Source organism: Lagopus muta, chromosome 20, assembly GCF_023343835.1.
Source record: "Lagopus muta isolate bLagMut1 chromosome 20, bLagMut1 primary, whole genome shotgun sequence".
In the NCBI taxonomy this organism is placed as follows: Eukaryota; Metazoa; Chordata; class Aves; order Galliformes; family Phasianidae; genus Lagopus; species Lagopus muta.
The window spans coordinates 5,909,759-5,933,181 of NC_064452.1; the positions used below are offsets into that span (position 1 = coordinate 5,909,759).

General features: G+C 42.0%; 1 protein-coding gene across 7 annotated transcripts in view; it reads right to left on the reverse strand.

Moving 5' to 3' along the window:
- Positions 1-23,423, reverse strand: part of CUX1 (cut like homeobox 1) — a 227,627-nt gene that overhangs the window by 97,577 nt on the left and 106,627 nt on the right. For 6 of the 7 annotated variants that reach the window (XM_048967067.1, XM_048967064.1, XM_048967066.1 and 3 more), the window contains exons 5-8: positions 22,307-22,444; positions 18,870-18,993; positions 16,817-16,893; positions 15,962-16,028 (exon numbers count right to left, since the gene is read on the reverse strand). In XM_048967067.1, the coding sequence (XP_048823024.1) occupies positions 15,962-16,028; positions 16,817-16,893; positions 18,870-18,993; positions 22,307-22,444 (406 nt within the window). Of the gene's footprint in view, positions 1-6,355; positions 6,960-15,961; positions 16,029-16,816; positions 16,894-18,869; positions 18,994-22,306; positions 22,445-23,423 lie in introns of those variants that run through there. The other variant, XM_048967065.1, reaches the window with a different exon arrangement.

Sequence of the window (23,423 nt, forward strand, 5' to 3'; positions counted from 1 at the left end):
GTGCAGTTAGTTCTGAAGTCAAGCACTTCTGGCTTTTATGGTTTCAGATAAAGGAAAATCAAGCTATGGCCGGGCAGATTCAAGCTGGACATTAGGAAGCATTACTTTTTGGAAAGGGTGGTCAGGCACTGGAATGGATGCCCAGGGAGGTGCTGTAGTCACCGACCCCGGGGGTGTTCAAGGAAAGACTGGGTGTTGTGTTGAGGGACGTGGTTCAGTGGGAGCTGTTGGTAAGAGCTGAACGGTTGGACTGGATGAGCTTTTAGGTCTTTTCCAACCTTGGTGATTCTATGATTCTATGATTCTAAAAAGGAATTAGAAAAAAAACAACTCTTCAGTGATTTGCTCGCAGCCCATTCAGGCTTTTAATCAGCAATCAAAGAAAAACCTACATTCCTAACTGGAACTAACTACAGCATTAAAAAAATTTTTAAAAATTAGCAGAATGGCCAGTGAGCTACTGGTACTGTGCACTTCTCAGACAGGTTTTGGTATCAAAAGCAACAAGTATTTACGTCAGTGAGATGTGCATTGAGTTTACAGAGCTGCTTCGCTCAGTGTGAGTGCCCAGCTATGGCAGCTCTCCAGGCACTGAATGCAAACCGGTCAGGGAAGATGGGATTCTCCGTGGCCATACCTTTAAGGTACATTTTGCTCTGGGATATTCATTTAAGACATTGAAGAGAACAAAACACTTCGTGCAGACTGGAAGTTCTTAGTGGTCGCAGTATTTTAGAAAGATAAGAAAACAAGCACGATAAACAGAAATCAAACAGCATGACTGCAATGTAACAGATACCTCAGAGATCCCTCAAATGTTTAGGAAAGCTAGAGAGGAAAGAAAGCGCTATGCCCATTAAAAATAATAATAATAAAAGATAATTATAGCTGGCTCCAAATGTTAACAATTTAATAGTTACAGGATCTAAGTACTGTAAATGACTAATGCATGCAGCAAATGTATTTGTAACAGTGTGCAAAACAAAGCCCTTAAATGTAGATAGCTCTGGAAAAAAAGGATAAACTGTTTTATAACAGAAACTCTGAAGCACACAACATTGAGAAAGTTTGTTGTATTGTCTTCCTTTTGACTGGCAACAAGATCTCTGTCGTTTGCCAAGGTGATGGAAAGACCAATCACGTGCAATCTGGGGACTCCACAGACCTACATGACCAGAGGAAAACCATCTTCATACTTCTGAGAAGGGTGAGATATTTTTTTAATTCACACAAAAAGTCACTGATCAACGTATTTCCAAACAGGCAGCCATACAGAAAGATTACGGATAAATTTAATTGACCACAAACTGGAAGAACTGACCGAGTTCTGCAGATTAGTTACTGCATGCCATCTCGTGTGCACATTTTGTGACAGCGCAGTCACAAACACTACCTAAATCCACAGCCCCCCCGTTCTACTTCAAGAAACAATCACCATTTCCCTCAAAAAATTACTGAAACACAAGAATGAAATCAATACACTGCCCCAAGGTATGTCTTGTTATTTACTACTTCAATGCTGATTTTATTCAACAAGAGGAAGCTGGTGTGCATCTAATGTTGTGCAGCCACTAGTTGCAGGCTGGAGTTACCCTACGGAGCATGACTGCAGTGCCAAGGAGTGCAGAAATCTGCAGGACAGCTCAGCATCCCCCACCTGCACAAGAGTACTGACGCCTTCCATTCTCCAAACATGCCCCAAAGGAGACCATCACTCATCTCCCTCAACAAACAGCAATGCAGGTCACTCCTTCCTGCCTCTGGTTAGGAACTTCCCAGTGCTGCTGGCTTATGAGCAATGTCCCTGAGGGGCACTGGCTGGAGCTCCGGACATGGATTTGTCAAGCAGGGAATTAGCAGAAGCCACAGATAGCAGGAGCTGTCTGGCCCTCATTTCCTTCGTGGATGGTCTGCTACTGAGCTACAGGCAGCAGCTCTGCTAGCTGAAACTCACTGCATATTTCCTATTATCAAAGAAAGAAATTCTGTTGAGTAATGCTTTCATTCAATTTGCTCACAATGTTCTCTGTCGAAGAATATATCTGATTTCATGTAAGTGTGATTAAATAAATCAGACAATGCTGGGCTGTGTCAGTCTCAAGAGGTTCTAGTTCAAGATGTGAAACACTTGTCCCAATAAGCACAACCTGAACTAAAGCCTGTGCGTTATGGATCCTCTTAATCACAAAAATACCCTGCTCACCTCCTTACTGACATGAGTGTACCACCAGAACCACACATTTTGCACGTGCTGTCACGTGGATTCCAAGTCTTTCACAGTACCTAAGGACCGGAGGGAAAGGAAATGAACAGGAAAAAAAGCCAGAAGATGGAAACATTCCTGTGAAGTAATTTGACTTATTTGGAGCTCACGGCTTTTAGCACACAGAAGGATCAGGTAACAGGGGAACGAGGGCTGCAGCTGACACTGCCTGATAACAGAAATCGAAAAGAACAACGCTGAAATCCAGGCTGTTTATAATCAGTTGTGTACGCATGATGTTACAGGTCTAATCAGAAGTAGCCCGAGTGCTAAATCTTCATCTGCTGTGCACAAGTTCACGTTACACCATCCTCCTTGAGAAGTTAAGGAACATCAGCCAAAGAATACAGCGATCCCACGCCACGTATTCTTTGTAGAATGAAAAAGCCTTTTTGAAAAGCTATCAGTTGAACAGCAGCGTGATTAAGAAAAAGAACTGTGTCTGGCAATGCGACCTTTCTCTGCTGCTTGCCACCAACCTGCCTCAGTCTGCACCTAGCACAGTGACAGGGTTATCACCTCCAGCCCACTGAGCTGCTTTCTTGTTTCCAGGTACCAGGGAGTGATGCTCAAAGGACGTGACTTTATTTTTTCCTGGTGATACATCTCAAATTAATTCCAGCTATAACAACAACAGCAAGCAGCCCTCCTTCTACTACATTCAATTCATGTTAGCTGCACCTCCTGACAGGAGGCAAAGGATTTTATCTCCTTATCAGCAGCCCCCAGCTCTGCGCTCCCATCTCCCACACAGCTCTGGCTGCGGCCCTACAGGGATGAAGGATCCCCAGTTTGCACACTTCTGGGATGGAATGCACCCAGAGCTGCAGCCCCTGCACGGAGCTCTGCCTGCACAAGAACTGCTGCCACCAAGGTGATGCTGTGTTAGCAATTAACAATGCATCAGGGCTCGTCCCCACCCTTTGTTGTACAGTTTGCAATGAAATGGCAGACGGTGCACAAGCTGAAGGCTAATACAGAGAAACTTGGTATCTTCAGCAAGTCGGGGACAACAGTGAACAACTGTGCTGTAAGCAGAACATTATTTTCTCTGATACCATACACAGAAGCCACTGTTTAATTAAAACTAAGCTGCTTAAGCCATTAAACTGGCAAATGGCTGCAGCCAATGCCTTGTCAGTTGTTAGCATTCACATGGCAGGAGCTGTTTGTTGTCACACTCAGATGGCAAGTTGCAATGCTAATGCACTTTTCCCTACTGGCTCCACAAATCTGAAACAACCCGAGTCTGTGAAGTTATTAAAAGTGCTGCTGTGTATTCCTGAGGAATACTTTCTTACTGTGATCTTCAGAGATGCTAACGCTATGCACTCAGCTGCAATTTAGTTATTTCAATCTCTGCCCTAAAAATATAAGCCATTCTAGTGATTTAAGTGCATTTTTAAAAGTAGAACTTGTATTAATTCTGGCTTTGAGCCCCCGGTTGAAGCCATCATCCTCACTTCCCCAGTGTAAGAAATCCAGACATAGATTCTGTGTCCCCTGATTCAGATCCTGCGTATCTCAACTTCAAAATCTTTAATTAAAAAGAGTAACTAACAGGAGCCAATTTTCTCAGCTCACATGCAATTAAAAAAAAATAATCAAAGATTTATCTTGGGTCAGTACCAGGAAAAGAACATCCGGGCCACCCAAAGCCACATCAGAGCCACAGAAAGTGAGCAGCACTGAAAGCTGAGAGGCTCCTGAAGCCCCTCTGCCTATTGCTTGAATTGAGGTCAAGAGTGAGCATTGGGCAGCAGCAGCAGCACAGGATTTGGGACAGGACACTTTTTGCCTCTTGTCCTCTGGACCCTTCGTTCCCTTCTCCCAGATAGGAAGGATGAAGGCAAGGAACTTTTAGAACAGTTAAAGGCACTGAATTTGTTCATCTTTTTACTTCCTCTGAGTCATGCTCCTCAACCTTACCACTATGCATATTAGAATTTGCTACAACTCATTAAATAAACGTTTCCACTTCGACTCAGTAAAAGCAACAGACTCCCACATTAAAGCATCACACAGGTAAAATAATAAAAATCGCTATTATGCTTAAAGTAACCCACTGAAGTGAGCTAAAATCTTTTTCATTTGGTGCAGTCTTCAGAAAACAATATTTCCATTCCTACAGAATGACCTAATGGACGGATGGCACTGTTCAAATGAATGGTCAGCAAGTGCATTTACTTTCTTCTATTCATATACATTCATTTTTACAGGCTACAATGCAAGCATCAGAACAGTGCTTCCACTTTGCCATCCAAGGACTGAAAGGCCATCCACATTAATAAAGCCTTGCCTTACCCTTTACATTACTTACTTTACATATGGCAAAACTGAGTCATCAGACTTGTTTTAGGTAGTTCACTTGACACAACAAAAATACGAGGCAGGAGCTAATTACCACACAGTAATCAAAGCAGCAGCATCCTTTCCCAAGCCTTGGAATTTGTATCCAAACACAAGGCTTTTTTATAGAAGTGAAGTTACAGATGCCTAGATCTACTGAATGAAATGGCAGCATTTCTCTGCATTTAGCAACGAGCTTTGAAAACCTTGATCTCATGAGTCAGTAATAACAGTGGGGGAAGTACAGACAATCTTGGGCCTGTAATCAATAAGACAAGCTGCTTAAAAGACCTCATCTGAAATAAATGTGTACATGTCTCACCAGAGCCGAGATGCTGATTTATGATTAAAAAGTGTAAATGTACTTCTGTGATATCAGTTGAGAGCAACTCACATGTTTCATTCGCAAGGGCTTAAGGCAAATGGCTTAACATCACCAGAGCACAAACTCCTTCCTAAGCCTTTCTCCCAAATGCCATTAACACCTCTGCATGTTCTGCGTCCCATCCAATTCTCTCTGGCTTACACCAGTTCCATCACAATTTAAATACATCCAACTTCTTTTCCATTATTAAAGTTAAACCTACAAATGCAGCGTTCTTCTCTCAACAAAATCCTGCCAAGGTCCCCGAAAGGCCAGGCCCGGCTGTGACATGATCTGCTGCCAACAGAGCTGTCTACAAACACCCCGAAGACTGTGCAAACAGACTTTAAAGGATTTGGAGAGGAATATTCCCCCAGATAATACAGCAGGCCGGGTATTGTTTAATAAGTAAAGGAATGATTTAGAAAAGCTGATGAGCAGAGGGTGCAGTGGCATGAATATGAGAAGCATTCAGGTTTACCAGGACTGCAACAAAATGATCTGGAAGAACATTCCCACAGTAAATTCATCTACAGCTATGCATTATAAAGCTATTTCAGTTTCTTCCCCTTTTCGGGCATCCAGCATAGCAGCACAGGTCTTTATCAGAGATCAGACACCAGGCAGAACAGCGCCCACATACCCAACACAGAACGACTGCATTACTGTTGAGCCGAGGGAAAGTAAATAGCCTTAGAAATTCTTTTTGTTAGAGGAAGAGAGAAAAGGCTAAAAATGTGTATCACAGATAATTTCTGGAGTCAAATTCCAAGTTATTCTGTTACTTTTCCAATGCAGAAGTATCTGGAATCTTTCCACCCAAGGCTGTATTAATCTACAGGGAAATTAACTGCTACAACAGTTGGAAATGTAGGGGTTAATTCTGACTGCTGTCGAATGCCCCAAGTCTGTGCTCTGTTCATCAGAGCATTAAATCTGAAAGCTCAAGAGAGTAGTGCAGCCGTGCTGCAAGGGCTATGTTATAAAGTTCTGCATTAAAAATTCATATCAGAGGCTTGCCACAGTACTCTGCTCTGGCTGAAAGGAGAGCTGCCGGGGAAATATTAGACACCCCACTGTCTTTCTGGCAATTGGAGACATTCCTCAACAAACAGCACCTCAGGAAGGGAATGAAAGGGCAAACAAACCGTGAAACAAATCAATGAGTTCAATTATCTCTCTCTCTCTCAGAAAGGAAACTTTTCATTTTTAAGGCTGTTTCATGAAATCTTTTAATGACGGCCCTGAACAAGGATGCTGGGCGCTCTGGCTGCAAACCCAGCTGCTAGGCAGTACTTTTTTGTTTGGTTTACACGAGACACAGGTTCCCAGCACAGTGCAGGGCAGAGCCATCCCCCACCCAGACCTGCTCTACTCACCTTCTGCATCACTGTGACCACGTGGGATAATGGGGCTGGAAGAACTGCTGCTGCTTTCCCTGAAGTGTCTCCAGCAAAGAGTGAACTTAGATTTATTAAGATAGTTAGCAACTCCACGGTTAAGTTATGTGCTCCTCACTGCTGGTTAAGGCTGTATGCATTTCACAGCAATTTATGGCAACCCAGCTGGTAAGATGACATGCTTGGCAATGACAGTGATGGGTGTTACATTTTAATGAAAGGCACATGTGCCCCTCAGGTTATCTGATGCAACCACTGTATTCAGGCAGGTTAATAATACAGGCACAGTTAAGTGGAGAAATATACAGGAAATGAAACATCAGTAAATAGTTTCTTGAGGAACCGTGGAAAGAAAGCTACCTGTTTTACAGTCTTCCCCTGCACCAAACACAATAGCAAGTTTCACTCTTCCCAGTGCTGAATTTTGAATTAAAGGTGAGCAGATGGACAAATACTGCCCTGGTGCTACACAGATAAACATATGTGAGCATCACTCACTTTGAGTAACAGAGCACAAAAAGAACACTACAGGTGGGGTGATGGAACTAACGAAGTTCTAAGAAACTTTTCAAGGCTTTTTTTTTAGTTTTAATTCTTTGTTAGAATGCTTTCTTTCGTGTAAAACAAATAAATACTGCTTTCTACTTAAGGCTACAGCTTGTGTATCACTGCAAGGATGCTGTCACACACACATGGGGGGGAATAGTTACAGGTGTCCAACTAAATCAGGCCCACAATCTGTTTCCACAGCTGGAAACCCAACTGACTTCAACCTGGTTCGGAGTGGTTCACCCCAATGAGTTCACTCAGGAGGGCAGCAGTTTGTCACCTAGCACGTGCAGTCCAGAGAGAGTCAATGACAAGCCAAACCAAGCCCAGAGTGGCTTACAAACCCCCACAAATGCATAAAAATCTTTCAAGGTGGGAAAGAATCCCTCATTCAGTTTCAAGTTCATGAGTTAGAGGGAAAGAATGAAAACAGGTTGTATAGTCAGTGATCACAAGTAACCAGAGACCACTGAGTACAAGCCAGTGAAAGGCTGCTAGAAAAGATGAGTAACCCTAAGGCAGCATTTCAGTCAAATTTGCTTTTTGTTCAAGATTTGTTGCTAACAGGCATTTAAAACTCACAAGATTCAATCAGTGAGCATTCAGGCAGCATCAAGAAGATGTACCTAAGTGGAAAAAGGGAAGGAGCAGGCCTTCCTTCTAACTGCTGCTTCCTCAGCGTTGATTCCTGCTGCAGCGCTGATTGCCCTTCACTGCCTGACCAAACTCCATGTGACTCCACTTCCCAACATCTAAAAGAATGGGAGGAGAGGCTGCCAGAGCCAGAAAGCAGTTAATTAGCCTCTGCTATGATCTGCCCCTGCAGAAACACACTAGATAAATGGTAAGGGTTAGTAATATCAGGCTTACAGGATTGTAAATGCGTTTGTTTATTTAATGCTTTACATGAATGCTAATGAAGTTATTAACAGGCCTGCATGTTGTCTATTGTTTTTCTTGGTTTCAGTGCCTGCACCACACTGCCTTATCCCTCCTGCTCCATGAGCTGCCCAACATCTTTGTCATCCAAATCCCTGAATTAGTGCTCAGGCTTGGCTCCTAGCTCCTCATGTTTGGGATTATCACTTTCTTACTCAGAGACAGAATTTTTAAAATCACATTCATTAAAACATACTTTAAAGACCTCCAGATAATGAGATCTATTTTCATCATACCAGATATTTTCTGGGGCATACAAAACTGCAATCTCACATGGTGTTCTTGCCTTTCAACTGAGATCAGATGATACGTAAGTGAGGTCTCAGTAAGTGCTATCTCCAGGATGAGGCTGAACCAGACGGGACACGCATCTCTGATGTCCAACACAGATGCTTCTCCCCAGGCTGTGCTTCAGCCACAGGCATTGAGGATAAGGGGTAAAATGGAAATAAAAGATTTACATTAGGTGGGCAGAAGAAATCCTTGCCAGACATTTTAAAGCTCCAGCAATGGTGGCAGAGATGGCAGCTGCAGGACTCACCCTGAGCTACGTGAACACCTGAACCAGCACACAATCACCGAATCACAAAGGTTGGAAAAGCTGTCTAAGATCACTCAGTCCAACCGTTCACCTACCACCAATGTTTCCCCACTAAAACACGTTCCTTAGTGCAACATCTAAACGTTTTTTGAACAAAATCAACAGTGGATAATATGGTGAAAACTGTCTGAAAATGTACTTTTAAAGCAACTGTGGATAAGGTAGTGCCCTTGTTTGTGTAGTAAGGCAGCTTACAGCTGTAGTATCACGGTAACTTTTTAAGGTAGGGAAGCAATAAGGCACATTTATGTGCACATTTAATGAGATGCTGAAAAACCTGTCTAATGAGGAAATAGCATATGGATACTTTAATGAAGGTTGTGCCAGACACAGTCGCTGACAGTAACTATGAACATGTTCCTGTTCTTGGAATTCAAACAAAAAAAGAAAATGAAAACAAAGAAGGGCCATGAAAACTGCTCATTTGGAACGAGGCAGGACATAGGAGAGCAGATCAGCAGCTCCCAGGGCACACTCGGCTTTCCAAAGGGAAAGATCACAAATGCAGAAAGAAGAGACTGTTTTCCAGGACACTGTTTTGATGGTTGGACCCTTGCGAAGCTTCCTCTCCATCTTTTTCCATTCCACAGGCAGCACAACACACACTACGTGACTCATTTTCTCGCCCGCTTTGTTGTTGCGTGGGAGTGGGAAATGCAGCTGGAATCCATCTACTGAGCACGGGGAGAAGAGGGTGAAGTCAATGGCAGTGAGGAAGGCCTGTGTGGTAACTGCCTGGCTCAGCAAGACTGCTGCTTCTGTCAGGCTTGCAGGGAATGCAGGTTCTGCTGGCAGAAAGATGCTCGGGGTCTCTTCTGCTCAGCAGAACAACGCAAAATCCTGAGATTTGGCCCCAGCAAGGGCAAGTGAGGACAGACAGGACAAGGCTGACACTGCCTGCCTCATGGAGACCCAAGAACTGAGGAGGCTCCAACCTTACCCATTGGATTGCAGGCCCAGGACACAGCTGAGCACCCAGCACACGAGCACAGTGCTGTGAGACCCTCTGCAGCAATGCTCCATATTTACTTAAAGACTTCCAGCTAAGGATCTTGTGTCAACCCAAGGTTATAGATAACAGAACTGGGTGATGACTAGAATATGCTGGAATACCCCAAGGCTATTTTTTTCTACTTTGGGCCGTTAAATAACACCAGCTTTTAGGCTACACTAGAAAAGGGAACTGAACAGTCTCACTCGAGGTTAAAAAACAAACAAATAAAAACCTTGTGTGGACCTAGGGCACTTCTGTGCTGTCAGAAAGTTACATTAACTAATTACAAGTCTAGCAAGAGACAACACAGTCCAGCTCCAGCACTAAATCCTACAAACTAAACGCTCCATTTCTATGGAGTTCTCAAAAATGCAAACTTAAAAACAAGAAGAAAATCCTTCTTTACCAGCTTGTGGTTTACGTCCCTGATGTCTGCGTATTTCTTGATCCCAGCCAAGAGCAGACTTGCTCTGAGCATCATGCTTGTTCCTCTTGCCTCAGCCTCTCTACCCAAAAGTAGAGGCTAACAGCAATGTTTCAAAGCAAGCCTTTCACAAAGGTTTCCAAGTGTTTGATGGCAATGCTGTAATTCAGTCCTCACAGCAAACAGTGTTGAGATTTTATGGTTTGACTGTAGGCTGAACTCAAAATTTGATCAACCTCCCCCCCCCTCTAAAAAAAACTGACGAAGAAAAAAAACCAATCTGGTTTACAGAAGAGCTTTCCAGTCCTGTTTCACACAGAGCTTTACACCAAGGAACAGCCTTGGTGATTCTGTGATTCTATGATTCTGTGAAACTGTGCAGATCTCAAAAGTATTCTCACTAAAGCACTTCATGTTAACGCTGCATAGTGATTGTGCATAAGGTACAATTAAAACCTTTAATAAAAATCTCAACTTGTAAAATGCACGCAGAGCTTTCTGTAGGATACAAGAGGTTTGATTTTTCTTCCTTTATTTTTAGATTAGTTCTCTTTAACGTTCTCCTTGTATTTTCATCTCCCCGCTATCACTACTCCTGGGTTTCATTGACAGCAATATGACTACAGAGAATTTAAAGAGAGAAGGCTGTAAGACACATGGTCTATGAAGTTCTCCATCTCCTGTTTTTAGGGAAATCACTTTAAGTACAGCAATAATTCCAGAGACGAGCATTAGAAGTTAATGACTCATCAAAAGAACAGGAAATAGGAAACTTTAAGACCTTAAAGGCACAGCAAAGAGAAGGTATTTCATGTCATGTACAACACAACCACCCTAACTACAGTATTTCACGCTCAATGGGGGAAGCAGCATTTGAGGACATCTATCATGGTAATTATGTAATGCTGGAGGGAGCACAACTTTATTTTTTATTCAGTTTGACCCTGAGCACCGTCAAAATAGAAGACTACAAACATTTGGAACGTGATATATGGGTACGATCTCGTACTTAAACAAGAAAGGTTTAAAAAAATTAAAGTAAATAATTCACAGGCCAGATTCAATTCTCAGGATATATTGGGAATTACTCCCCTGCAGTCAGAGTTAACTGAGACTTGCCCCGATGTGACAGAAGACTTCACATGACTACTTGAACTCTAATTCCGCCATGTAACTTTAGGCAGAAACAATTCTCATGATTAAAACTGCTGCTCCTGTCTCAGAGCCCAACCCAACGCTCCCTCACGCACAAAGCCACCTATTTAGAACTTCACTCTACGCCCAAAGAACAGGTCTGCTGTACATGGAGCAGGAGTGTGCCCTTCACCCCCAACAGCCACCAAACACAACCGTGTCCTTCTGTCACTGCATTTTGGCAGTGAAACATCACCCCAAACCGCTCTTCCTGTCCCCAGCACTGGTGACTCATTCACCCTGCACTCACATGCAGGTAACAGGAGGAGACGTTTGCCTCGCTGCAGCCCTCCTGCCCGCGTTGCAGCATCACCTGCCTCCCTGCTCAGCAGTCCCATCTGTCACCCAGCTCTGACTTTGTGCAGATTACTCGAGGATTTATTTATTTTCAAGCAGGCTACGTGGATGAAAACAGGCGCTACTTTGTCCTCCTGCTCCTTAGCTTCCACCCATTTGTCTCATTAACTCATTTGGGGCTGTCGTGATGTTAGCTCTTTAGGGCAGAGATGGCCTCTGTAAGATAAAATCCCACCCTACTGCCCCAACCTCACTGGATGAGGTGTGTGACCAACACAAGAAAAGTAATATTAAATACAAACACTGAAATGTTGTGAGCCACGTTCACAGAGCCAGGCCTTAAAACATCAAGCATCTCTCCTGGATTGTAAAGCAGGGACTGCCAGCTCACAGACCACATTTTCATCAGCTGCACCCTCGTCATTTCCTGATTTCGTTTTCATTAAAGTGTAGACCAGGATTAAAACCAGTCAGCTGGATCTTCTGTGTGGTGCAGGCAATTTGCAATATTGCACCAGCGTTCAATCTTAATGACGCTGCACAAATACGCTCCTCTGTGTCATCCTTTACTACACTGCAAAAAAATAATAATCAACCTAATCTATAAATGGAAAACAGTTTCCTGCTTCATATATTGGAAGACAACGTGTTTTTCTATAGGTTATTAAAAGTAATCACTTTAGGATGAATCCTCTAGTGAATACGACGATGTTTTCCATTTCATTTTCTGTGCATGCACCACTTTCAAAAGATCAGAAAGTTGGAATCTCCCAGAAAATCACACAGGAATGAAAGCAGTGGCAAAGCTGCCTCGACCGACAACCTCAACCTCAACATTTTCTGCTCTGTGTTGTTTCCTAAGGCTTTTTATTGCACGATCGGGTGCAGTACCTAAAACCCTCACAAGACTATTTAACATTTACTGGTGAAAATGTAGCATTTCTGTGAAATTTGATATTTTCTTTCATCAAAGGCAGGGAGCCTCAACCCACATGTTAACAGTAATGTAACAAGCCTACTGCATGTGCTACAACTGAAGATCCTTTTCCAATTAGAATTCATTTACACTGGGGAGAGGAAGGGCAGGAACAAAGAGGTGGCTCTGGAATTCATTTAGAGCTGGAATTGGACCATCCCAGCTCGGAGGACCGGCAGCTCAGCTGGAACCTACACACTTGCTAGGACTCTGCAGAGAAACAGAAGTGAAAGAGCTTGTTAGCAGGGAGCACAGTTTGTCCTCAGAAATCCAAGGCAATGCACACAAGAACTTTATTTTTTTCTATGGAGAGTAAAGAAAATCACGTCTGTTGTATTAGGGGAAGAACTACTTAATTTTCCTGAAACTCGAGCCTGACTTTGCTTTTCAGTTCCAGCTCTGGTAGAATCTCCAGATCAAACTCATTAGCGTTTGTTAAAACCAGGTTTGCTGATAGAAATGTGTGGGACAGCAAACAAAATCAGCATCAGGCCTCGAGAGAGGATGTGCCTCTTTAATTGAAAAAGGCAGAGTAATCATTCATTTATTTAACCCAGAGATGATTATAATCTGAAAACCTTGAAATCCTCTTACACAACAACTGTTTTGGCAAGCCCCTCTGTGTTCCAACAAATATTAAACTGTGCTTGCCATTTGTCTAAGGAATCTTGTATTAATAAACATGAAGAAGAACACTTTTACCTCCCACACTCAACAACAGAAGAAAACAAAGACCAGCTGTATTCATCAATGGATCCTTGTTCTGCACATAAAGGCTAATTACATTTTACTTCAAGCCTACACATGGAAAACTTTTCTGCTGCCATCTTGTCAAATTCAGCGACTGATGTTCCAGCTGACAGACTGCAATGACTGCACATAATGAACTTCTTTCTGCCATTAACACCTTCAGCACCCTGGGCTATCTGCGCAACGCAGCGCCCGGCTTCTGCCAAAGGCAAGGCTGAGCTCTGTGGATTCCAACGAAAGGAGCTGATTTCACTGAAGATTTGAAGTCCAGAATCCAGCCTCGGTTGAAGATGCCCTGCCAGCACCGAGCTCAGTTACTCCAAACCTCCCTCTGCACACAGCGCTTTGAGCCGGGACGTTCAGAAACCCCCAGCAGAAGATAAACAAACCAGCTGACACAGTGACTTCCAACTTCAAGATCACAACCACCAGTCGCTAGGATAGAATCCAGACTCCTTCATGCTGATACTGAAGACTTTTTTTTTGAAAGCTTTTCACAGTTACAAACAGTTAAAAGACAGATTTACTCCAAAACTGACAATCTTCAAAGTACTTTTAGCTTCAAAAAATTGACAATTATCTTTTTTTTCCTGAAGGCATTCCAATTCATCTGCATCAAATAAGTGTCTGTAAAACTAACAATTCTGGCCTAAGATAAAAATCACATGTTTTTAAAACACAAAATTAAAATTGGCAATACAAGTAGCTTTTCAGACTTAGATCAAAAGAGGGTTTCTTTTCAGAGAAGAATCAAACTGTCTTTCACCATTTTTATTGGTGTTTTTTCAACTTTTCTCCCAGCTTTTACAATTAAAATAGATGACTCAATCTCACTGTCTACATTCAGTTCCCCTTTCATGGCTTTCTAGATTTCCATATTGCAGAATTTGGGCTACAAACACCATGGATGACTGCTATTATGCAAGCACTATTTCTGCCATAAATATCCAAAACAATGATAAAATATTTCTGCTGTTATTACAGTCTACAAGTTTGTTTTCACAGTGTATTAGTTTAGGAGATAAAGTACATGCCTAATGCCTGCTTCAGGATTCAGCTCTGTGATAGCTACATTACAGACCCAGCCTTCATCACTGTTCTGATACAGATCACAATAAAGCTTCTTGCAACTGCAGATCCTACTAATTTGATGTAATTCGCTGTGTGTTAGGTAAGAATTGTACTCAAGATCCTAAGAAAACATCTGTGTGAATCTTCCTGAGAAAATGAAATACATTAGAAGTGCAAGCAATCTGTTTAGAGTACATCTTTTGCACAGTGTAATATAAATCATGCTACTAAGGGAAACAGTATTGAAATCCAAAATGCAAACACTGCAAGTAAGGACACTGAAAGGAGTGAGGGGTTGAAAGGTTCAGAGCCTACAAGCACTGAGCCCTGATGTCTGTTCCTGCAGCAATGACTGCAAGGCAAAATCCCAGCAACAGAGCTGTCAAGCATCAGTTATGAACAGAAAGGGAAATAAAGGCAATTTGCAGTAATTTAAGGCTCCATCAGAAACATCATTAGTATGCATCTCTTAAAGAAGGATGAAATCAACGAGGGAAAAAAATACATTTGATCACCTTACGCAGACCTCAAAGGGGACTGGAGTTACAGAGTACAACCTAAATTTACTTTGAAGATTACTGTTAATGATGTGAAAGGTATTTCAACCCCAGACACTGATTCTTAACCGCTATGGACAGAATTCTGTAAGCTCCAAGCTCCCCATGTTCTTCAGAGGGGAACTGGATCCTCTGCGCTCACAGAACCACACACTAAGAAATTAAAACTTCTTGTGAGTTTAAGTGGCCTCGAAAAACCTGATTCTGCCATGTGCCACACCAGAAAGCCACTTCCTTATAAGCCAAAACAAAGCCATGGCACTCTTCCCACCAAGCCTGCACTGAAGTCTCTCTCCCCAAAGCATGGAGACAACCAGCAGCCTTCTGCTTCCATTCTCTTCTGTACCACAACAGGTGGCACAGCTGGGAGGAAGGGTTTTCCTGTCTATTCACCCATCACCCTCCTACTTGGAAAAGCAGGAGGCAGTGATGCCCTGCGTGTGACACATGCAGCTGGCAAAGGATATGTGCTTGCTTACAGAGGGCACCCCTTGCTTTCCCATCTCATTCCAGAAGAAGGAAGCACTGTTTGGGCTGAATTCTGGGATTGCTGCTGTTCATGAGATTTCCTTCTCATCACAACATATCCATAAATAAAAAGAGTGAAAAGAGAAAAACAGCAGAAATCTGTTTTCTGTCTTTTGTTTTTGGAACTGAATGTTAATAAAACCAAGGGATAATTGAGTACAGCAGCCATTACAAAGACAAGGAGATACATATATATATACATATATTTGAGACTACCTGTGTTCTGCTTGAAAAAAGCAACAATTGGCCAAAAATGTCATTCCATACAGTTTGGGTGGATTCGGGAGAAAGATGGCTGTTATGTCACAACCAGAAAGAATCAGGTGCTTATCAGTGCAGTGGATATCCAGTGGTAAACCCATTCTTCTCAGCAAGACTGCAGAATCACAGAAAATATTGTAATCCTGAAAGTGGCCAATTTCTAAATAAAATATGAGATATGGAATAAAAGATGCATAGCAGATGCAGCACCTGAGAATTAAATCAGGAATGCAGCAGCATGTGGCCCAGGAAAAGTGTATTGTTGGGTAGAAAAACATGAGAATTAATAAATTCTCTACAGGAGACCAAATTATGACAGTGCTTTCAAAAAAGTGTGGACTCCTGAACCTCTCCCATCTTGTCCATTTCCAATAGGCAGATACAAAATAAAAAAAGCAACAATACCCTGAAGGAAGAAATAGGAGGAAAGCAGTGAATTCTTACTTTGCAGTAGTTTCTTCATCGTATTTTGTTTTCAGATCAAACAGTTCTGTTCTGGTTTTTTCCAGGGCTAAAAGGCAAAAACATGAAGCATTACACTGCTGTAACAACAGCGAAAAGCAAGAAGACTACTCCATTCTTTTAATTGAGCCATAAATAAAGCTCTGTATCTCCTGATGAAAAATCCTTTGCTCTATCTTCTTACCTAGGCAAATCATTACGACTTAGCAGAAATTTATCTTCTCATTTTTCGTTTTCTTCTGGTATTACTTCAACATTATAAAAATTTCCAGTTTCTATTCTGCTTAACAAAGCTAAACATTACTCATTTCTTATTTAGCCAGCTAAACTGCTTATTCATTTGAAATATTTACTGCAATAATTCAGGCAAGAAAATTTCTTGTGTTCTTGAAGGGAACAAAAACAGACGCATCCTGACCTGGGATATGTCAGAGTGCAGAGATGGACAGAAATATTAAAGGCATGTCACAGAACAGGCAAGGCACACTAGGAGATACTGGGCTCATATTGAACCCAGCCCACTATAAATACTTATCAAAGATCAGAAATGTGTGAAACCAAAGCAAAACATTAACGTGGACGAAAAGTTCCATGGCCTGTTTTCATTGCTGTGATGTTGTAAAGCTGTATGAGCTTTGTGCTTGGCCGTGCCCACTCTGTTTATCAATAGACTGGCTGCAACTCAAGTGCTCATTCAAGGTGTGAAGCCCCAAAGAAGCTCTGATTCACAAAACATTCGAGCTCTGCTGGTTCACACACAGTCCTGACTCAGTGGAGGATCTCCGTCCTCTCACCCCAGCCTGTGCACTGCTATAGGTCAGAACAGCGATGCCAAACCTGTCTGCAAAGCTTGGACTTTGTGTTCAGCTTCTTCCAGCTTCGAGGCTGTCGACATCTGTGTCTCCTGCAATTTTCTGTAAACGGAGAAGAAGAGGTGAGAACAGAGCACGCAATCATGTTAAACAACTTACTTGTATTTTGCAAATTTGGAAGATGAAGTGATTAACTGTCTCCACTGTAACCAGACAACTGACAACACCACACAGAATACAAGGTGCTTCAGTGGGACCCATAAATCATGTCACATTGCAATACTGTTCATACTTTGCAGTCCCACTTATTAAAATTTTAGCAGTGTAGCCACCTCATAACATAAGCTGTGAACATTATACAAGAGTTGACTGCTATATAAATGACAACTTCAGAGGAAGGTTTTCTTGAGCATAATTTGTTTTGGAAATGTCACACACATTAAGAAAATTGTCACCAAGCACCCTCTGTTGTACAAAGTTAGTACAAGGAGAATGATACATTTCCATTTTACTGTCATAATGAAGAAATTTCTTGCCATAAGTGATATACTGGATAGATGAGGCAGCTGTTTCATCACAGCTATAATAGTTGCCAATTTCAGTAATATTATTTAGCTACTTCAAAAAAAACTCCACATATTTCAAAACAAATTTCACATTGATATTTTCTCCATAACATAATCAGACCTTTAATATGCTCACATTTCTTATGGCCACAGGCAATATTTTCTGGTGTGTGTCAGCAATACACATTAGCATCATCCTTCCACACAGCCACTACAGCCTTTGCTAACGGCTAAATGAAAGGAGTTGTAAAACTCATCTTCAGAAGAGAGTCTGTCCAGCATCTCCCAGAAGACGTTATTTTTGTGACACTGCTTTTAAGATATTCTGCAGATTTTGGAATTGTGAAATGCTTTATAAGAATACCAGCATCTGACTTGCACTCCCTAGGATACGTACCTTTATTCTCCAGCACGACTGACCAGACTGGTAGCTATTTGTAGTGAGAAACGCACGACAGCTCCCTTCACCCCAATGACACACAGAGAGAACTCAGAATCTCCCCTATGCATTCTTTTTTTTTTTTTTTTTTGCATTCTAATTCTCTCATTTTGTTTTATATTTATGCATTTCTAAATTGTACTTGCTGAAGACATTGCTTACATGTTACTTATCAGAGAGTAACCACAGATAATGATGACCAGAAAATGCCTTGCGTTCATAGGTAGATCCTTCCCGTTCAGCTCTGAATTTAAGCAATTCATGTATCAACTAAAAAGCTCAACATAAACTGACGGGCTTCTATGCTAAGCTGAACATGTTAGCCTCAATGTTATTGTTCCATGGGAGAAATAAACTCTTCAAGGTAGGGAACTCAGCTTGAAGGAACTCCCTTACAACCCTTGGTCTCACCCAGAGAGATCTGTCTGCCCACTGACCTCTAAGACTCAAACACTCTTACTATTTGCAAAAGATCAGAAATGCATCCAAGATGTTTAAAATAAATTTTAAAAAAACCAACAACAATAATGTAAAAATTAAAATACTCGTTAATTTTAACACCAGAATGTGCAAGCTGTTTTGTAGTTCTAGTTCAGGAACACAGTCCCCTCCTTAGACATGATCGTATGAGCAGGAGTGAACCCCTCTTGGGCACAGTGCTCCATCAGAAATAGCTCAGGGCTGTACCGATAGCACAACGATATTCTGACACAGCAAGTGGGCACAGCAGAGTGAACTGCATGCAAGCTAATGGAGAAAGATTGGTGTCACAAAGGACAACGCAGCCAGTGAAGAATAAAAGCAGGTTTGCACTCTTCTGAACATGACACCCCTCCACACAACGCTACTGCCAAGCAACAATCTGTCCCTGTTTCACTCCTACACTTCCACAATTGTTTTTCTGTGCAAAGTTGAGTATCAAATGATTCTGTGTCAAACACATAAATCACCAGAATCTCTCAATAAACGACCTGTCTCAGTGCACCAAAGAAAGGATCCTGGATGGGAGGAGCAAACAGAAAAACACATCTCTCTTTTTCTACAACACCTGCAGAGGACACACGCACACTCACCTCTCCTTCTCTGCAAAATCATTTTGTAATTTTTGTTCTTTTTCCAGAGCTATGTTCTCAGCTTGGTTCTTCAGGGTCTGTTCATATTCTCGGATTTTCTCCTTAAGTGCTTTTATTGTAACCTCTACAGAAAAACAATAGGGAAAGAATGAGTTTACATGGCTCCACGTGGCTCCACAACACAAGGCTTTCTTTACCCTGTAGGCTCAGTGTGTTTTAAACTTTAGCTCTTCAACTCTGACACAAAATCAATGGATATGAGTCCCTTCAGAGACCTTTTACTCCCTAAATGTTAAATTGAACTTTAAGTGTTTATGTTGAGAAGGATCAATGCAGTTTGCTGGAAAGCAGCGAGGAGGTTTCTCTAACATGACTTAAAAAAAAAAAAAAAATCAATTCTAAAATATAATATCACCTTATTGACTAGTCTTGAATTAGCTCGCTGCTGAGTACAGATTAATAAAGTCCCAGTGTGGGTTTAAGTATGCATTTATACATAGGACAGTTAATTTACCTCATGTGCTCATGTAAAAAGAGGCAGTTTTACTATGGTTCATGCACAGATGCAATCTAACACTAATTGAACACATATCTTGGGTACAGCTCTGTCCTGCTTCACAGCTGATGACAAACAAAGATTTAACTGCAGTACTAACAACAGATCAGATGCAACAGACACTCTGGAGCCCTTCATACTCCCGTTACTCAGACTGCCTTGTCATCCTCACTGGGTTTCATGCACGAGCACCAACTATTACAGCTCTGAGTGCATTTGCTGTATTTCAGAGAATCTGAATAAACCCTCCTCTCAGATGAAGGAGCTTCCTTGCATTTGCTGAGCCTAGTGATGGATGAGAGATGAAGCAGAAACCTGAAGAGTCACCATGGAGCCACTGATGGACAGTGTCATGCGTGCCCTCATCCATTCCTATGTGAAAGCCCTCTGATCCCACCCACAGGAAAGGACCAAATCCTTATAGGGGCCATGAGAAGAAAAGCAGGACATTCACCAGAGTATGCTTTGTAACAATAATGGAATTTGGAAAAAGCATCAGAGTGCCAGAAGTCTTGCAGCTAGCAATACACTTCAGTGTACTCACAGACAGATGTGGCAGGTTAAAGGCATGGCTTATTAGCAGCTGCCATTAATGATGCTTTGGGAGAAACACCTTTGGATATAAAACATTTCTGGTTCTGCAGAAATACGGGAGAAAGAGTAACTCTGCTATGAAAAGTAAAGCCTAAGTACTTGGGAAAAAATGTCTCAATAACACCACCAAAACCAAGCATAATCCTTTAAAAGCCTGCACTCTCAGACTTGACTGGGGAAGTGTCCCAGCAGACAGCAGATACCTGGTGATAAGGTCTGCAGGCTGGGGGCTGCACTGAAGGCAGCTGGCCAGAGAGACCACGAGAGCAGAGGAGAGTGGAGAAGTGACTGCCAGCACAGCCACTGCTTCTGAATGAAGGAGTGGGATTGTGCTTGCCATGCAAAAATCAGATGAGTCTCATTACTGATTAATAAGCCATGAAAGGGACGTGATGATTTTTTTTTTGTTAACGAGCAAAGAGAAATGCTTCTGAGATCTGGGAAACATGAATTCTGCTCTCCTGAATAAGCAAAGGGTGCTCCTTCACACATGCAAAAGGATGCTCATTCCTACGTACAAAGGATGTACTATTTGTGCTGGAGGTATCTTTGCTGCAAGTATTTTCACATCTGAACCTGCAAAAGTATTCAGGTATGTGAACAAGCACAGAATCAGATAAGCAGCTTCCATTTCAATAATCTCAAGGAAATTATTAGAGTTGCATCTTATCCATTCAGAATGCCTTATTTTAGAAGGAAATAGAATACTGAAATTAATGCAAAAATGCACAAACATGGGAAAAAGTATTACTTTTGTGACAGAATCTGCTTTTACCTCTAGGCACAGACTAATCCTCTGCACTGCTCCAAAAACTAAGTGCCTCTTTTGCTGTTCAGGTCAGCTGAAGCTTGTTAGCCACTGCCATTTATACCAGTTTTGGAAGAAGTTCTTAAAGGCATTGTAAGGCTTGTATACAGCCCTCCAAACAAAGAGATTAACTGATCAAAGCACCCTTAGCCAACAACAGGCTTTTCCCTGGATATCTTATTAATGCCTGTTTGAAATAGAGTGTGAAACTATTGTGCTGGCGTCAAACACAGCGCAAACACCACAGTGGCACCACAGAAAGGAAGTCAGCACGCACAAGGGGAAACAAAAAGACCAGTCTGTGCGCAGCTGCTGCAAACAACTACGGAATCTGAGATCTATTCCACCTTCTGGGATGAACCCCCATGTCGTGCCTGCATGTATGGGAAGCACAGCCTCGTGAAAACTGCACAGTGAGTTACAGTTATTGTACATTTCCACTGCAACACTGCCAGTGGGCAGCATTATGGCTCCCACGTAACACCTTCTGTAGTGCAGCCTGAATCTTTGCAGGCTGGGACCTGTCTTCCCAAAGGCCATCCCTTCCATGTTGATATCATGTAGGTGTATAGATGCTCCTTCTGCTGAAAATGAGATGCAATAAATCCAACCTGGCTGCTAATGTTGCTTTCAAGCGTCACCCATTTGGGTGCAATGGCTCCATAGTCTAAGAAAGCTTCAGTGTCTCCACATGTGTAGAAAAAACCCTCATCTATGATCCAGAACATAGTACTGAATATGAAAATGACCAGCCCTACGTACAGGGAAGCAGGCATACAACCAAGCAAAATTTGCTTCCTGGTGCAGGAAACATGTTCTTCTGAGATAGAAGAAAACTTGAACAGTCCTAAAGACAAAATGCTTTAAATCTAATTGAGATTTTCATGTAGTCCATCTACTCCAGTCTCATGAAAACTTAATTAAACATAATTAGCTTGTTTACATTGTTCCACACTGTTCTTTGCACAGTTCGTACAGTAAACGTAAAGTATGCATGCTGAATGTACTCCAGCAGCAGAACGCAGATTCACATGAGGAAAAACAGAGTAAAATTTCCATTTGTACAAGTCTGTACCCATATATGAAATACTGGTTGTTTTTTCTTTGTGCATGGCTGTGTAAGATATGTGTTCTACGTGCACCCACGTGTCCATTCAGCTTGATGTCAGCAGCAGCACAGCCTACATGTAACTTCAGCTGGTGCAGTCACTTCCAGGCAGAGCTGGAGGAGGCTACAATGCAGTAACAGCCTCCTTCTCTGATGTGGTGCTACAGAAACTTTTCACGAAATGCAGAGAGTGTAACCCAAAGCCACAAACGCACAAATGCAGAAGTGGCAACAATACAATACTACACTTTCTTTACTGAGTTTCAATGCTACTGTCAACTCTGCCTGTGAGAAATAAAACTGAATTTAACCTCAGTCTTCAAATGTTAGCATGCATTAAAAGCTGAGAAACGAATTCATTTGCAACCTACCCTGATTTTTCACCTCGGCAAATTCTTTGTTGTATTCCTCTAGAGTTTCCCTAAGTTTCTGGTTCTCTGTTTCAATATCGTGCATACGTTGAACCTTCAGCTGAAGCTGCTGTCCTAAATCCAAAGCTGGAACGGGATCTGAAAAAGAAACAGTAAAGTAAAACATAAGGTAACAGTAACACTGCTGCAACTCCAGCAGCTCAGAGTACAAGCAGCCTTTTTCCTTTATCGATATCCAGTGACAAGTTTTAATTACTTTTCCTGCATGCTCCTCACTCCATATCCTACATAATTAAAAAAAATATGGATAGTTAAGTTCATCTAGGCTACCCTTTAGACTGGGGCTGCCTTCCTCACTGAGGCATTCACCCACAGGGCAGTCTGCCCTGGGTGCAGACAGGCACAGTGCAACGGCACGTGACAGACTAAAGTTATGTATTTTTCTGTTCAAAATGAGAAGTTGGAGGGAGAAAAGCAAGCCAGACAATACCATCCACGGACAGCTGGTGTCCCTTAAATACCTTCACTTTTGCAGGACTGAATTTCTGAGGAAAATTCTGCCCTCCTGCACAGCTGAGCACTAAAAGGTTATTTGATTAGAGAGACGTAAGCTGTATTTTCTCGGAGCGACAGATCAATAATAATGGTGTGAATTTAATACCATAAATCTTGGATTTTGTGACCTGCATTCCCCACTTTTCTTACACTTCTAATCGAATAAACATTAGAAATTATTTTATAAGTCCTTGTAATATGAATTCTCCAATGCTGGTTCCCTTCCCGAGGACACACCTGACACGTACTCGGGTCATTTATTCTGGGATTTCTTCCCCATCAGGATAGGAAAACGCTGGAGTCCAGCGGACTTATAAAAGATTATTGAATACATTTCTCTTATGGGCGCCAGCATCTCTTGTGGAATGGCTGCAAAGATTTAGTCTCCTGTCGAGGAATGCTAAACACCAAACTCAGCGGATCAACAACAGTATATGTTAGGGAGTTCACTTAATTTTCAACCACCACAGTCATTAATTTTTCAGACCACCCTCAGTCTCTGGAAACACATAATAAGTCTATTGTACCTCTGTTAACACATTAAGCATGAGCCTGTGTGTTT